This window comes from Cygnus olor, chromosome 2 (genome assembly GCF_009769625.2).
Source record: "Cygnus olor isolate bCygOlo1 chromosome 2, bCygOlo1.pri.v2, whole genome shotgun sequence".
NCBI lineage: Eukaryota > Metazoa > Chordata > Aves > Anseriformes > Anatidae > Cygnus > Cygnus olor.
In genome coordinates, this window is record NC_049170.1 from 137276911 (window position 1) to 137294848 (window position 17938).

Below are 17938 nucleotides of genomic sequence, written 5' to 3' on the forward strand. Positions count from 1 at the left end.
AGTAACTGTCTTTCTTTTGAAGGTATGCTGGGGGTGGCAGTGAAAGTATTCTTTTTAATAATTCTGTAGCGATGATAATAATTTACAAGCTAAGTTGTTAACACTGTATTTTTATTTTTCTTTTCTATAGCCCACATACCGGGTGGCAGAATTATCAGTCTGGCATACCCCGGATTCCCACTGCTTGCATCTCTGTGGAAGATGCTGAAATGATGTCACGAATGTCTTTGCGGGGCACTAAGATTGTTGTGTACCTGAAGATGGGGGCCAGGACATATCCAGACTCTCCCTCCTTTAACACTGTGGCAGAGATAGTTGGAAACAAGTACCCAGAGCAGGTGAGTGAGAATATATGAGAAGAAACTTATTTTGCTCTTAAAAAATCAGAAACAAACAAACCCAGAGAACATCACTTTTAAGAAATGCCTCAAATAAGCACCTTTTAGTCACCTGTTCTTCCTCATTTCAGATATCTCAGCATTTCATTCTTTACCAGGTAGCAGGTTTGAAACAACCAGGCTCAGTCCTGATGCACTAGGATGTACTGATGTAGTATTTTACAAGACTTGTAAGAATTATTGTATTCCAAGAACAGGAAATTCAACTAAATTGTACACAATTTAACCTCCTACGTTGTTTCCGTAGCTTAAAGCTCGCATTAACTAGTGCCATCTGCACAGATGCCACAGAGCATGTATGGAAGCAGAAGTGAAATCCTAGCACTGCAACAATACAGTTATTATTCTTAATAACTAAAAGAAAGTTATAGTTACCATAAGGATTTTTGCTCTGAGTTTGCATGTTGTTCTGTTTATAATCTGCAAGCGGTTTCTTTATCAGCCAAATAAGCCAGATTCTGCTGTCTGAAAATAAAATTGTTTGTCCGAGTTTTTCTTCAACTGTAAAAGTGAATACAGAATGTCAGTTAAACTTTTTTTTAAAATATTTTTTTTCTTATGCAGACCATTGCTGCATTTAGCTGTAATTGTATGCGTGTCAGGTTGGAGCAATAAGCCGTCAACACTAAAAAGTAGCTACTAGTTCTGTTTGAACATTGGTTGATCCTAAATTGCTCATTTCCATTTTAAGACTTTCTTCTTGCTTTCTCTTTTCTTCCAATTTCCTGGCCAAAAATCATACAAACTAAATTTATTGTGCTGGAGGACTTGTTCTAGTATGCCGTCTCTTCTATGTCAGCTTACAAGAGAGAATGAATTTTCTGGCAGTGTGGTATATCATGAAAATGCTGATGCAGCCTCACTCACAGCAGCACTAGGAATTGCTGCTGAAGTACATCTACTGAGCTGTGATTCATTTTTGTAAACATTGTAGTTTTCTAACTTCAACGGAAAATTGAATGACTATCTCCGTCCTTTAAACCAGCCGTAGTTCTTACAAGGGTTTACCTGTTCTGAAATAGAAATTTTGTGGTTTTGGCTTGTGAGGTCTCAAAATCCTCAGTGTTAGCACAAATGCACAATTTCTGCAGCTTGATCGCTGGGCAAGAAAAAAAAAGTAATGATCATTTGTGGTTGATTGGTTTAGTTTTATGAAACACGTGGACTGAGTTAAAGATGGTGCCCAAACTTTTAAAGTAGGGAACAGCTAATTTAGTTATATATCACCTGAAGTTTTATTAATGCTTCTAATCAGCTAGTATGCTATCTTCCCTGAATTATGTTTGGTGGATTTCAAAATTATGGCATTTCAACTCAGATTATAAAGTGTCCAAATGTAACCTTCAAGTATGCTTAAAGATGCTTGCACGTACTTTATTTTCCCTTTGCTATCAGACTCCTGTTTCTTTAAGTAATGAAATGGATTGTGATCGCTTCACTTCTTACTCTGAGAAGCTCAGGTTTTTGAAACACTTGGTAAAGACTTATTTACAAGCCCCCTGCTGATGTTAATGGGAGTGGTAGTGTACACACTTTGAAAAAGTAACCAAGAAACAGAAAAATAAAACAAGTGAATGTTTAGTTTTGTATAGTACTCAGTTCCTCTTGGAACCTTAATGGATGCTTCAGCACTCTTAATTCTACTTTGTTACTCCATTAAAAACTGGAACCATCTAACTATTCAGGCAATAAAATACACTGCAGACCCAAACTCTTACAATGTCTTTTATACCAGAGTGTTTGGAAATGCATTACAAGTCCAGTGGAAGAGAAAGGTGCTGTTTCCGTGGGCCAAAATTTCAATTTAAAGTTTGAACTGAAACAAAAGCAAATCTGGATCTCTGAACTCGGGGTGAGAAATTAGCAGCGGGTGGAATAGCTATTACAAAGGTCTGAAGTCAGAGAGCTGAAAATTAGGCTGCAGTCTGTGAAACATGATCACAGATATCACGGCTAATTATAAGTTAAAAAAACCGAAACGTAATTGAAAACGAGGGTCACCGTGAAGCCTGGTGAGAAGTGACACAGTTCTAGATGTAACTGCACGTTAGGAATGTTTGTACTTGTCCATGTATTGACTAGAAGTTAATATACTGCCTGGGTTATAAATAATTCATTAATTCCTCCTGTGAGACTTTAGCATGTTTATTAAATGTAATCACCGAGAACCGAAACCATAATTGTGTGCAAATTTGCTCTGTTGCAAGCGGAGTTGATTATTGTTATTATTTGACCGCTCTTGCAGCATGACCAGTTCGGTGTCTCCTTTTTAAGTCATTTTTCCAAGTGTTTTTTGTGTTTTTTTGCGTGTTGCATCTGACAGTGGAGGGAGGAGAGAGGGGTGTAAAACTAGAAAAAAGTTACTGAAAACAGAAAATAAAGTTGAAATACTTTTGACATATTTTCCTACCAATTTGCTGTATTTTAGACTTAGTGTTCTTAAACTTTTGTAATACTTACTTTTTTTTTGCTGCTGCAACAAATGTTTGTTATCATGACAACTGGTGGAACTGTTGAACTTGCAGACCTCTATTTAGGTTCCTGTGCTTAACTTTAATACATCTACGTTTCTGAATAACTTAAAGCAATAAGAGAAATCTAATTACTGCTTTGTGGAAGCATCAAGCTCTCAGGAATGTGTGCATCTTCAAAAGCAATTGACGTGACTTGAGTGCAGGTGTCCTGTTGCTTTTTGAGGAAACTCTGCTCCCAGTAACAGTTGGCTGAACAGTTAACCCAGAGATACTTCGAGTTTCTGCTCTGATATATCCTTTCTGTTTGGCCAGCCAGTAGCAGTAAACAAATGCTTCAGCATCAATTGCTCCGTTCCAACGTGGCCAGCCAGTAGCAGTAAACAAGTGCTTTAGCATCTATTGCTCCAAGATAAATGTACTTTGAAACCTACCATAAGCTGCAACTTTGCACTACCAAGTTTTTAAGTGGTGTATAAAAAATCTGAAGAGTAAAAGTAAGTGCACTGTATCACGCTGCCAGTAAAGTCTCCCATCTCATCAATCTCTCTGTTCTATTTCTCCTTGTATTATCCTTTCTAAGCCAGGGAAGGGCTGCTTTCCCTGGACAGCACCCATAAAGTCACAGTGGGCATGACTTTGTGTTCTGAGCAGAGACATCCAGTGTCCTCACTGTCACTCCTGAGGTGCTTGTTCAGTGCCTGCTGAAGCCTGAATCGCTTTAAATGCCCAAAGGAGGTGAGCCTGTGCCCATAAGATAATGAATTCAAGATCAAGCTTTTCTACATACAAGTAGTTCGGAACAGTGAGAACAAACATGCTATGACTTGATGCCCTGGCAACCTTCCTGAGCTTGGAATCACATTCTCACGGTGCTTAGGACAGCAGCAAGAGTGGAAAACCTGTGGGTTGTGGGACTTAACATATTTCAGCCTGTATGACTCCTGAGAGTTTAGCCAAAGAGTTTGTGAATTGAAAAAATATGGTAGCAGAGCCTCCTCAGTTCCAGGCTGTTGCAGAGGAGATACATTTACAGCCTGTTCCTGACTTTTGTTTTGGGAAAGGAGTTTTTGAAGCACATTGTTGAACCTGGGACGATGCTGCTAGCATCCTTGCGTACTGCATTGTGTACTGGTGAGATGTTTTGTATAAACTGTGTAAGCTGACACTGGAGACTGGCTGACTGAGAAATTCACAAGTTAACTAGTGTGGTTTTCATTTGAAATTCAGGCAGAGCTGGCAGTAAAACATGTTTGTCTTTTCAGTTTAGTACAGATGTAACACGATTGGTCTTAAAGTGCAGAAGCAACCATTCCCGTCTCTGGGGAAATGATATAAATAGTGGCTGTTTCTTGTTAGTCTGGCTTCAACGTACCTAATGTGCCAAACACGGAACCACAAAATATTTGATTAACTGCAAAGGTATCAAAGTGGATAAAGATATAACTCATCTATAATTCTGACTTTCAGTATCTTTCCATACTGCATATTTCTTGGTGTGCAGTGCTGTTTTACTTATCTTACAGTTACTAAGTGATGGGAAAACTGTTTCCTAAGCGCCCTACAAAGTACATACCTTTAATGGGTGCTCATTATTCTGTGATCTTGCATAAATACCGTAGAGCACAAAAAGGGGGGCTTATGAGTAGGTTTTTTAGAATCCTGAATAGCTGTTCCAGGAATTCTGCACTGCTTTCTTGCCTCCTGTTTTTATGGAGTGCCATATCTACAAAAAGTACCATTTGAAAAGTGACTCTATTTTGAACACCATGGGCATTAAAGACCATTAAAGAATGTGCTGTAGCTCTGAGCCAAGTTTGGACAGCACTTTGAAAGTAGAAGTCCTGAGAGTGACCCGAGAAAGAGAGATGCTAAGGTAATAGATTGTGAATTTTTTTACCAATTTGCGATTGGTGGAACAGAATCTGTTCTACAAAGGAAATAGCAGCTTATTTACTTTTTCATTCTTCTTCCTTTCCCTGCTTCAAAAATCAGCCCTCTCTTGGAATTTATGATACTGGGCAAAACTCCAGGGAACAAGAGAACATGAAAAATGTCCAGGCTTCTGAGTCTGTTAGGCATTCATGCACATAAGGAAAGAAATAATTTGTAGACCTCTTCCCCGCCCCCCTCACCCCAAAAAGAAGAAAATAAAAAAAAAATAAAAGAAACAGGAAAAAAAGGCTTCTCTGAAGATGTGTAATACTCAGTACAATGTTGTTTTATGGCCTGGCATCAGTTCTACACTCGTTAACAAAATGTCTATCCATTAGCCCTTTGATGTGGCTTCCAGATATCCCTATGCTCAGACTAAACCATGCATGCAATGGAGTTTGGAGTGGAGATGTTTTCAGAGCCTGGTGCCATCACGTTATGGCTCCATTATCACATTTTCTCCATGTGGATTGTTTTGCTGTTCGTTCCAAAACGTTGAAGGGTTTGTAAGTGCACTTCTGTGAGGCTGTCTTGAGCGACTGTAAGTTGATGCTTGTCACAGCTACCCTCAGAATTCAAGAGGTGATTATGGAGATTGGGTTTTTCAGAGTGCCAGCCCATTACTTCATGATAGCATACTAATGGGAAAGAAGATTAAAGAGAAACAGTGGAAAAGAAACCAGAGAAAGGGTGAAGAAGGAACATTGCCATTGTTAGGAAATGTTGTATTTTCTTTGAAAATTTTGGGTCAATATTTGCTGAAAGAAATAGTACCCTATATATGTTTGTGTGCATATGTATCAGTAACAGGGCTTCGTACTATTATTTGGGGGATAGTTTTTATGGTGTGCCTTGCAGGAGGGGCAATACTGCCATCACTTGTTCTTAAACAGAGGTCTTGTCATTGTTAAAACAGGTAAATTAATGTGAAACTGATATGGAGGAAGCCTTTTCTTTGTAACCTCACCATTTTTCAGATGTTTTCTTTGTTCAATCTGCCGGAAGGCCTACAAAATTGTAAGTCTGAAGTGCATGCTAAATTTTGTGGTGTATAGAGCTTGCCAAACCTTCTAAAACTTGAAATGCCCATTTAAAACTCAAGATCTAACTAAAAGCATTTAATTCTTCTGGGGAGAACTTGGCAATAGTTTTTCTTCTGATTCTGAATGCATTTAAGTAGGCATTTCTTTTAGAAACCTCAATATCTGTGTATGCAACAAATACATCTTACAGGTGATTTGTATGGACATGATTGATGTTGTTAAGGGGCAGTGGTCAAAAAACATTGTACCACTTAGATTGTGTTTGAAATATCGGTGGAACAAGTGAATGTGTATATGTGGACGAAAGATTCAAAGTGGCTTACATCTTTTTAAAAATGATTCTTCTGATAGTTTTGCTGGAAGGCATCAGTTTACATTCACCAGTGCAATGTGACCTTTGTAATGTTCAGATGTTACCACAATGACTAGACCATATGTATAAACAGGGAGCTGAGAATAGGGAAAAGGGCCTGGTCAGCCATCGTTGCTGATCTTTGCGAGGTCTTAGAATCACAGAATCATTAAGGTTGGAAAAGACCTCCACGATCACCTGGTCCAACCATCACCCTACTACCAATATCACCCACTAAACCATGTCCCTAAGCACCACGTCCAACCTTTCCTTGAACACCCCAAGGGACGGTGACTCCACCACCTCCCTGGGCAACCCGTCCCAGTGCCTGACTGCTCTTTCTGAGAAGAAATGTCTCCTCATTTCCAACCTGATCCTCCCCTGGCGCAACTTGAGGCCATTCCCTCTTGTCCTGTCACTAGTTATCTGTGAGAAGAGACCAACCCCCAGCTCCCCACACCTTCCGTTCAGGTATCTATAGAGAGCAATAAGGTCTCCCCTGAGCCTCCTCTTCCCCAGACTAAACAACCCCAGTTCCCTCAGCCACTCCTCACAGGACTTGTGTCCCAGGCCCTTCACCGGCTTCGTAGCCCTTCTCTGGACATGTTTCCAGGGCCTTGATGTCATTCTTGTACTGAGGGGCCCAAAACTGAACACAGTACTTGAGGTGCGGCCTCAGCAGGGAAACTATCACCTTCCTGAAGGAACAATACGTTAGCCTTAATTGTCTTCAGTGCTGGTGTCCAGTGGGGGCAGGACCTTCTTAAAATGGGCTAAGTCAACCTGCTGGCAGGCACCTGGTTATAATCTAGGTTCCTGCAGTGCCAGTGTTACAGTGACCAGGGATGAGGACATCTTGGTGGCCTTCTTCACCAGAGTCAATTGGAGTCTGGAAGAACTGAATGCTGCCCAAAACTCCTTGTCAGGCCTTCCTTCTGTACAGTAATCTGAGCATGGGTTTTAGCTACTCTGCTTCCTCAACTGCAACCTACTAAATTGTGACACTAGAAATTAAAATGTAACATTTAGATTGCTTGTTCTGTGGGCTAGCAAATTTATCTAAGCACACAGTTTTGTAGTCTTTTTGATGATACTAGTATAAGCAGATACACTGTAATATTTTTTTCTTCCTACCCATTCCTTTGTCTTTACTCCCACACAGCAGTTTGAAGAATTACTATGGGATTTTATTTCAGTAATAATTCACAAATACGCACAGGGTTTAGAGAACAATTGTGAAAACTTCTTTTTTTTTTTTCTCCACATTGAAAAAGTTATCTTCTAAAATTACACTGGATCCTTCTTGCATTCTAATACACGAGAGTATCTAAAGGGTAGTCCTGGCTTTGGCAGATGTAGTACTGGCCTGAGGCATGAAGTAAAAAAAGCACAATATTGAGGAGGAAGGAGGAGAGAAACTATATTGTACTTTTCATTATGAATAAGTAGGTGCCAGAAATGCTAGTGCCAGGTGTCAAGGATTAGTGTAAAAACATCTGTTCACTACAGTAGTAGTCAAATAGCTGTAGTAATATGCTTTTATTTGTTAGGTGCAGACCGTGTGCCAGACCTTGTACAAGAGAAGGAGGACTACCAAGACAGTTTCATGTCCTAGTGAGTCTGCAGTCCAGGAGATGAATGCAGTGCTAAAAAATTCACGTTTTCCACGCAAGTCTAGTGGAAAACTGCATATTTAAGAACATGTGGGTTGGATGATCTGTTCAGTGTAGATTCAGAGGTTCCAACACATGGTACCAATGTGGAGGAAGATCTGGTTGATGGAGCTAACATTGTCACTGAAGTAGAGGGGAAACACTAAAAGCAGTGAAATCTAAAATGTTCAGGCTGGGGCTGAGGTGAAAGTGGGAAAGAACTTGGTCAGTCACACTGAAATGTTAACCAAAGTGGTTCAACAGTAGAGGTGTTATGGCAAGAAATGTATGGTTGCAGCAGCTGAGAGAAATGATTACTCAGTCATGTAGGGTTCATAGTTTTGATGGGCACAGACATGGTATTCTTGAGAAACATTGAACCAGCTGCAACAATATGGGTAGTCTTCACATACTGTGAATTCACTTGTTAGGATTTCATGCTTCACATTTCCGCTTTATAAGAACAAGAAGTAGAGATGGTGAAAATGATGAGCTGACCACAGTTGCTGTGCTCTTTAAGAGAATTAGATTCAACTTCTTGGTTTGCTTCACTAGTATGTGCTTCAAAACTCAGATATCATTCATTCTTATTATCTTAAACCATTGTTATACAGTTCTTTATACAGTTTCATCAGCCTAAAAAGAGTATCTTCGGCTTCTAAGATGTTAAAGGCCTTGCACTTTGCCACTGTTGCTTTACTGTACATTGTAGGCACAACAATGCAAAATGATTTATTGTGGTTTGTCAAAGCAAAATAAACTGTAAAGGACATTATACCAGTAAGGTTTATTCAAACTGATAGTGTATGAAACATTAAAGGTCTTGTAAGGCTGGCATAAAATCTTAATTATGTCAAAGAACAAGTTTTGTTTATAGAGTTTCTCAGTTACTATTGGTGCTTATACCAACAATATATCATGAAGTAATATGCAAGTTATCTAGAATTTCATTGAGAGCAAATATACTTCTAATTCATTTTAACAGGTAGAAGAAATTTTTTGACAAATTTCTGATTTACATGGTTGACAGATAGGAGCAGCTTCATGTTTGTAGGTCCTGGTCCTCATAAGGGACTTCAACCACAAGGATATCTGTTGGAGGGACAACATAATCTAGACATAAGCAATTCAGGAATGCACTGCTAATAACTTCCTTCTCCAAGTGATAGAGGAAACAATGAGGAGAGGTGCTCTGCTGGTCTTGATTCTCACCAACAGTGAGGGGCTTGGAAGTATGTAGGTCAAAGGCAGCCTTGGCTGCAGTGACAGAGATGCTGGAGTTCAGGGAATGGGGGCTGCGGTCAGTCCCTGATGCTTCATCTCTGCCACTCCTTCATCGTAACTCTCTGCCCCTGCTCCAATATGGGGTCCCTCCCACGGGATGCCGTCCTTCCCGAACTGAGCCTGCGGGGGCTGCCCACAGGCAGCAGCTCTTCAAGAACTGCTCCCACACGGCTCCGTACCGCAGGGTCCATCCCCCAGGAGCAAACTGCTCCAGCACGGGTCCCCCACGGGCGGCAGCTCCCCCCAGACCCCCTGCTCCTGCGTGGGCTCCTCTCCACGGGCTGCAGCTCCGGCCTGGGGCCTGCTCCTGCGGGGGCTCTCCATGGGCCGCAGCCTCCTCCGGGCCACATCCACCTGCTCCACCGGGGGCTCCTCCACGGGCTGCAGCGTGGAGATCTGCTCCATGTGGGACCCATGGGCTGCAGGGGGACAGCCTGCTCCACCAGGGGCCTCTCCACAGGCCGCAGTGGAACTGCTGCTGCCTGCCTGGAGCACCTCCTGCCCTCCTGCTGCACTGACCTGGGGGTCTGCAGGGCTGCTTCTCACTGCTCTCTCCCAGCTGCTGTTGCCCAGCAGGTTTTTTCCCGTTCTAAAATCTGCTCTCCCAGAGGCACAAACAACATGGCTTATTGGCTCAGCTCTGGGCAGCAGTGGGTCCCTTAGGAGCTGGCTGAAACTGGCCCTTATCTAACATGGGGCAGCTTCTGGACTCTTCTCGCAGAGGCCACCCCTGCAGCCCCCTGGTACCAAAACCTTGCCACATGAACCCAATACACCTGTACAAGAGGGACATGGACGTAGCAGACAGAGTCCAATGAAGGACCATGGAGATGGTGAAGGGCCTGGAGCAGCTCTCCTTTGAGGAGAGGCTGAGAGCTGGGACTGCTCAGCCTGGAGAAGAGGAGGCTTAGGGGGATCTCATCACTGTCTGTAAATCCCTGAGGGGAGGGTGCAGGGAGGACAGAGCCGGGCTGTGTCCAGTGGTGCCCAGTGCCAGGACAGGAGGCCCTGGGCACAAACTGGCCCCCAGGAGGCTCCCCCTGAGCACCAGGAGCACTTCTGTACTGTGCGGGTGACGGAGCCCTGGCACAGGCTGCCCAGAGGCTGTGGGGTCTCCTCCTTGGAGCCCTTCAGAAGCCGCCTGGACGTGGTGCTGGGCACCCTGCTCTGGGTGTCCCTGCTTGGGCACGGGTGGCACCAGGGGTCCTCCAGAGCTCCCTGCCAGCCTCAGCCACTCTGGGATTCTGACTTCTTTCAGTCATACTAGTCAGAAAAGTTAACTGCTTTCTGTGTTTAAGACTGAGATCCTACACTGACAATGTGCAAACTGGAAATGGAAGTGTAAACATATGAGGTAATTTGAAAACATAAATATACATAAAATAAGTACCACACTTACTTGATTTTTCAAATACAAAGTAAATTTCCTTTTTTTTTTTGTATCTTTACTTTTTTTTTTTTTTTCAGGAAACTTATTCATGGTTAGATATTCACCTTTAGCGTACAAATTCTGGGAGTTTCCAGTACACAGATTACACTTTTTTATTGAAGTTACAAAGGAATAAAATCAAAGGGCCTGTTAAAGTGCCTTTAAGAGAAAAAAAGTATTTGTCCTACAGGTTTTTTAGGTTTACATCTTTAGACATGCTGAAAAGTGTTTCTCACTGTGTGCATTTGTTTTCCCCATTAGTTTTTATTCTGTCATTTATTCCATAGGCTGATTTACAAATTTGAACAAAAATAAACGAAAATGCTTGTTCTTCTAATAGTTGCACAGTCCCTTGACATCTGATATCTATTGCAGTGTTGGAATTTAGGACCTCTTTGTGAAATGTTAGTCTCAAGACCAGTGTATAATGTCTTGGTATAAACTACTTCACCACCACCCCCCACCCCAAATCCCATTTCATCTATTCATATTTAAATTATCGTATACAGGGTGGAGAGTGGAATAATACCATGATGTAAGATGAATCAATAGTCTGTAAACTATACTGATTTAGAAGTTGCATCAAATCAGTGGTTTTTTCCTCGAGTGCAGAGAAGCAAGCAAATAAAGTAGAATTTTACTTGTGGTTTAAATATTTTAGCTCAGCAGGGAGGGATGTTAATGCTGTCTCAGTACTTCTGTATTGTTTAATATTCTGGGCTTTATGTTTTAATCGTGTGCCTGGTCTAATGCTCATTGTGCTTAGTTTGTGCTTTCACTGATGTTAAGTGGACAAAGGCTTTTCTCATCCTTTATGTGTGCCAAGTTTAATGTACTGCTTGTGAGAGAAGGTATTTCATGAAATAATATTCCTTCACTCTAATGGAATTTGTTGCTGTAAGCTATATATACGACAGTTTCAGGACACCTTCTTCTGTGGTGTGCTGCTCAGCAGAGTAGAGCATGTTCTACCATTCCAAATGGGAAATATCTGTCATCCAGCTTCTTGCCAACAGAGTGATTACTGAGCTCTAAAACGTGATGTCCTCACCACTCTTCCCCTTTCAAATAATCAGGAAGAGGACCTGAGATCACGTTATTCATTGTGAAGGAAAGGAAAAACAAGATCTTGAACTGTTGACAAGAATGTTCCTCTCTGTCTTATCTTACAAGCAGATACTACAGCTTGTGGTCTGCTGGCGTGTGTGATTTTGTTTCTTGGCATTGCAAACCTGAAGTCAGAGATTTAGATGTCTTGGATCTATGTTCTCTGCTTCTGCCTCAAGTCCACTGACCTCAGTTTATATGCTAAAGTGCTCCAGGATCTATTCACTTAACTGGAATTAATGCTCAGATGATACTTTATTTGACTGTATCTTAACACATTCTGCAAGTTGCTCAGCAAGTCTTTCTGGAAGTCTGCAGCTGTTACACTGTGCATATAAATAGCCTATAGTTAATAAGCCTATTTATAGCAAGCCTGAGTCTGAAGGTTTTTTTTCTCATTCATTAGAGTTTCCAACCTTCAAATAAGTTAGACAGGATAATTGGATTGTACCCTTACCCACCAAGTATGGTGCGTCTACTTTTTCATTGATTAATTTGGTAGTCTAATTTAAAATTGCCTAGACATATTTAAATGGTGAATTTCAGGAAAGAGATGCAGTTAAGTATTAAGAAATATAAATAAGCTGGCTTTGATGGGTTGGTGAAATTTCAACACGTTTGGTAATGATAATGTTCTACATTATATTAAAATATATAAAGCTTTATATTCTTTATATGTGGACTTAACCCTCCTCATCCCTGTAGAATAACCAACAGGCCATTCAGAATGGTTGACATTATTTGTTGCAGAAAGTCAGCAATGGCTAACACTCAAATTACTTGCATTTCTATTTATCTGTATCAGGTTTTTCTGTGAATTAAGAAGTAAGGGGATGTTCTCGGTCACACTTCAGTGCAGGCTTCCAAATCTGGTGATGGCTGGAGCAGCATGAGGGAAGGAAGAATGCGATTGCAAGTATTGCCAGGGTCATAAAGATAAAATACTACATAATCTGGAGGACAGAACAACAATTCAGAATAATCTTGACAAATTGGTAGAAATCTTAATTACTCGGCAGAATGAAGTGTGATCTACTTGTCTTTGGGATGAAGAAATTGAATGTACAGTGTGTGCCTGATAGGGTGGCTCATACAGGGTCCTTGCCGTATTTGCTGAGAACAGTTGTGAGGTACTTAGGGCTCAGCAGGTGTAGTAAAACTTGTGACACAAAAGTGAGGAGATGACATCCAGCTTTTCTTGGAAACGCACGTCCTGCTGCGTGAGCAAGCATGTTTCAGGCAGATCCACAAATTGAGGGGTTGAATGGTGGCGCTTGGAGAAGGTGTTTGTACAGAGGCAGGTGGAGGCACTGAGACAGTCCTCGGGAGTGCCTAAAGCTGCTGAGAGAGCTTCTGATCGCTGGGCATGCTGTAACTGATGCAGAGGTTTTGTTTTTCTATTTGTCTGTGCAGCACATTTAAAGCTGTTTTAGTGACCTGTAAGCTTAGGATTGTGCAATATCATAAAGCATGAATGCTAGTTATTTAAGATCCAGACAATAATATGTAGATGGGAAAATACATGTTTTTCCTGTCTGTCAAATCACTTGCTGCAAGTTTCTGTTGAAAGCACAAAGAAAATTCATTTCTGTTTCCCAATTAGGGAAAAAGTATGTCTAAAGGAAAAAACAAGAAATCCCAACAAAACATTTCCCTGCTTAACAGAGAATCGTTTAATACATTTAATTAAGCCACCAAGAAGTTGAAGAGAGAGCAGCTAGTTGCAGTAATTTTAACTGCTTGGATCCAGTGGCATTGAAGATGTTTGAACTGCTGTAAATAATTTTTGTGTGTTTTTAAAGAATCTTTTTTGTCTATAATTGCATTTTCGTTTACATTTGTATCTTAGGAATAGATAAGGGTTTCTTCTCTCAGGGTGGTAAAAAAGATAATAGCCTGGTTTCAATAACTTCATTTTGCTTCCTTGAGCACTTTAAAATCTCTTGATGAATCTTTGAAGCAGAGAACTGATCCTTTTTTCCTTTCATTTATCTGAAACCACATATTTAACTGTAATGTGGATTATAATTGCTAATACCAACATAAAGCTAGGATGTAGAACCAAGCGGAACCAGAGATGAGGGACCATTGTGTACTGCCATGAATAAAGACAGCACGTTGCTGTTCGGATGCAGCACTGACCTGGGGTACGTGTGCAGTGAAAGTAGGTAATGTGGTGTCTTTCCCATCACGTAACTCAAAGCTTCCACCTCCTGTGGTGTAGACTGAGAGTCAGCTTTGTCCCTGTCTTCCCTGGTGAGTGAGCTGCAGTTATAAACTATATCCTATAGTAGGATATAGTTTAGTATCCTATAGTAGGATACTAAAGTAGGATACTAAGTAGGATATAGTATAGTATCCTATAGTATCCACACAAATTATTTATCTTAAACAGCATAATACTGTACAATTAGTTTAAAACCAAATTCATAATTAAGAAACCTCAGTTTATCTAAGGCTCTCTAGACAGTCATATGTGAAGAACCTCTTTGTTTTCAGAGCTCTCTTCATTTTTTGCTGCAGCATCTCAGGTTTAATCAAACCTTTGCCTTTAAAAGAATATAAAATGATTTTCTGCTACAGCTTTAACAAACATGCCCGTTTAAAGGTTTTGTTCTACAATCGAGATCAAAATTGGTTGGATGTGTGTATCAATACGTAAGATCAATACAAAAGTAATAATAATAACGTTTATTACAAACTTCTTTGAACATTTTAAAAGAGATCTGGAAATAGCCTTTTTAAAGAGTTTTCTTACACTTGGTTTTTATGCTTTTTGAAGAGAATAAAAATGAAGGAAAACTGATACCACAAAAAGCAAAATCACTCTTTCACATTCATAACGAATGGCACAAAAATATTTAACTGTGATGAATAAAAGCACTCTCTATGTGACCTGCCTATTACAAATTTACTAAAGCAAGGTAAATGAATTGAGGATGCCACAACGTGACCTACTGCTTCAATCTTTGACCTGGTACAATCTTCACCATGGGAACAGTACCCCCACAGGAGATAACAAGCTGCAGTGTGAAGACTGCATTGGTGGAGATGCCAAATTTCTAGCTCCCTTCCCCTCCCATCCCATCGTAAACCAACAGCCTTCCCCTGGCCTTAATCCCGGACAGCTGGATTACTGCAGTCCCTTTTTGAAGTGGTGCAGATAGTCTTTCCTCCTTCTCCCATTTGTTTGAAATTAAGTACAGGGATCATTTTATTTTATTTTTTTGCTGTGCTGCAGCAAGAGACTTGCAGTGTGGCCTGCAAAGTGGCAGATGATTGAAACCCTTTCGGTGGTCGATGAAATGAGTCGGCGCAGTTTAGGGAGGAGGAAGGAAGTGGTGTGCAGGTCTGAAGGCTGTGACTTGCAGCTCCGTGGCTCAGCCGTGAATAGGCTGTCATGTCATGTGCTAGGAGCACGTTTTTGAATGAATACATAGTGTGGAAAAGCTGTATTGAAATACTCATTCTGTCTTTTTCTGTCAACTTGATGTACTTTTGTGGTATTTAACTGTAAGCCCGCTCTGCCGTCACCCTGCTGAGTGCTCACATGTGCGATGGATGCGGCTTCCCCGGCGCTGCTGCTTTGTGCTGGGGAGTTCTCATCCTGCAGGGGCAAATCCCAGGGAAAACTGAAGGCAGTATGAGGCTGGGGCTTGCCATTGATTGTTTCTAAAGAGATTTTTCCTCTTCAGTTGACCACTTGATGTAATCCGTGTGGTGCCTGTCATGTGAGGCACATTTGTTTTGGTTACAAATGTAAAGTAATTGCTCTTGGATTTTGAGCTGACCTACAGAGTTGCCTCTCCTACCCAACATCATTACCTTAGTTCTGGGAAGTGGTTAATTATGAAGTGCAAGACAGAAATATTCAGATAATAGTTTCTTGTTCAGGTGGTTAAGCATTAAACCCCAAAGAAACTGAATGTGCCAGCTGCCACTTTCTACTGAACTTCTCACTCCCAAGCAAAGTCATGGAGACAGTACTCAGAGGCTACCGTAAGCTCATCTGATAGAATTTAATGTTCTGGAACTGGCATCGTCACATCCAGGCCAGAAGATGATCCACCTTTGTTGCAATGATAATGTTTAAGAGAGAGACAACATTTATGTCTTCCTGAGTTCTCTGCTAAAATGTGCCAGGTTGTTCCTGATTCAGCACCTGTGAGTAGTGATGAAGCTCTCACCATTCAGTGCTCTTTTCCTACTTTTAAACAACCTCAGGGAATTGTGGGGTGAATCGTTAAGACAACGTGGACTCCAGTATAATAATAAGGGGATGACACAAAGTCTGCATGTTCTTTCTTCCTTAAGACATATTTCTGTAGCAATAGGACCAAGATCACGTTGATCTGATGCTTAGATGTGGTCATTTCATGAATGAAGAGTGGCTAGATAAAGGTGAACTTGACAGAGCATAGTTCTGATGGGAACAAAAGAAGTTCTGCAGATCTGGTACTACCGTTTGATAAATTTGATTTAGTCAGATTCAAGGTAAGGAACCTTCTGTACTGCTGTTCCATTTTATGGGCCTGTGGTATCTAAAAATACAGGATGAAGACTGTAAACTGTGTATTATGCTTCTCTGGTATTATGGACCACATTCTGACAAAGCTGGTGTAGGAGTCATTATTTCTCAAAGGTGGTCCAAGACTGTAGAATTAAATTCCTCAGGAAATAAGGACTTTCACTGGCCGCCTGTTCCAGAGGAAGGCAGCTTCCTTTGATCTCTCTTTCTCTTCCATGGAAATACTGCGTCACGTACATCTGCAAACACTGTTTCTCCAGCAAATGTAAACACAAGTTTCTAGAAGAAGAGATTCCAATACAAGTTTTTTTCCCCGTGTAATAAATTAAAGGACAAATAGTATGGGACAGATATTCATCCTGCAGAATGATTCACTGGCAGTGGGTGTTTAACATGTGCTGATTATAGCAATTAATAGATGGCCAGGATGTACTCTGATACTAAAGCTGTGAATAAAGATATTTTAAACTAACTATTCTTGAAAAAAAACAGCTAAGGATGGAGCCGGTATTAGATTTTAGTCCCTTGATTTAGATAATAAGTATGTCTTAAATACCAGGGAAAGATCAGGCTTTGGGAATTGGTGGTTCTACCTGATAAAAGAGGCACCAGTTCCATGAAAATCTCTACCAAAATTTTAGGGCCTCCACCCAGCAGGTTGTCCGGTAGGCGAACTGATGGTAAGAAACCAAAAACTGGTTGAAGTTTCCTCAGTTTGCATCTGGTCTGCAAAAGCATTTGAGGGAGGCATTGCCTTCTTCCTGCCACTTGTGTCTGGACTCATCAGGCACTTGGAAACAGAACAGAAAATCACTGGGGAATAGCATGGCATTTGTATTCCCCCCTGCAAAGAAACATATGCCGTGGTGATACACAGTCCAGAGGAGCCGTCCCTGTGAGGATTCACGCCCATGACCCATCAGGTAAAAGAAACCCAACTTCCCAGTCCACGCATTCACGTTCTGCCCTTGGATGAAGTCATTACTTTGCCTGGGGATTCTCTTGGATTTTGTAGTCCTCCTGGATGCCCAAATATTCATGCTGCTAGTATACACTGGCTTAAATTTAGTTTGCCAAAAGATGCAGTAGGCCAGATCCATGACTCATGATGATATGTATTTTTCTTTTTAACAGAAAATTAAGCAGCTTCTCCAAGACACAGCAAATAACCAAATAGCAGTAGTCTGCATGCTGAGCTCCCATTTCGGTCTTCTGCTGACTGCAGTAGTTCATTAGCAAATAAAGAATTGAGATCTGATGCTAAGTACCTTAATTTTAATGCTCTACATGTCTCCACTGTCCATTTTTACATACATTCTTCAAAACCTCTACAGTTAGGTTGTCAGCCATTGGACAAGTAGGAGATAACTGCCAAGGGAACTGAAAATAAATGACGTGGATTCTTTTGAGAAGAAGATCAGACTTCATATCCATTTATTAGGATTGTAACATTCCCTTTCTGCTTGCATGCTGCTTGTCCCAACTAAGTATGTCTCTGAGTGAATGGGGTTATATTTCTTCTAGGGCTAAGAGAAAGAGTTTTCAATTTTTGTTTTCATGGGAATGTGTTGGTACAATGATGAGGGGGACCTTAAGTACCAAGGCAAATGTATTCTAAGTTTATTTTTATTTAAAAAAATAAATTAATGCCATATGTGCTGAGTCCCCTTTTTGGTTGCTGGAAGTTTTGTGTTGTACAGCCTGGCTTGCAGAGCTTTGAGAGAAGTCTTTGGCTGGAA

The 17938-nt window shown here is 41.0% G+C and overlaps 1 protein-coding gene across 10 annotated transcripts in view; it reads left to right on the forward strand.

Annotated features, from left to right (window-relative positions):
* Positions 1-17938, forward strand: part of CPQ (carboxypeptidase Q) — a 192508-nt gene that overhangs the window by 56912 nt on the left and 117658 nt on the right. For all 10 annotated transcript variants that reach the window (XR_005816635.1, XR_005816634.1, XR_005816636.1 and 7 more), the window contains one exon: positions 131-338. Coding sequence is in view for 7 of the 10 variants with exons in the window: in XM_040546594.1 (XP_040402528.1) it covers positions 131-338 (208 nt within the window). In the remaining 3 variants the exon portion in view is untranslated. The remainder of the gene's footprint in view (positions 1-130; positions 339-17938) is intronic.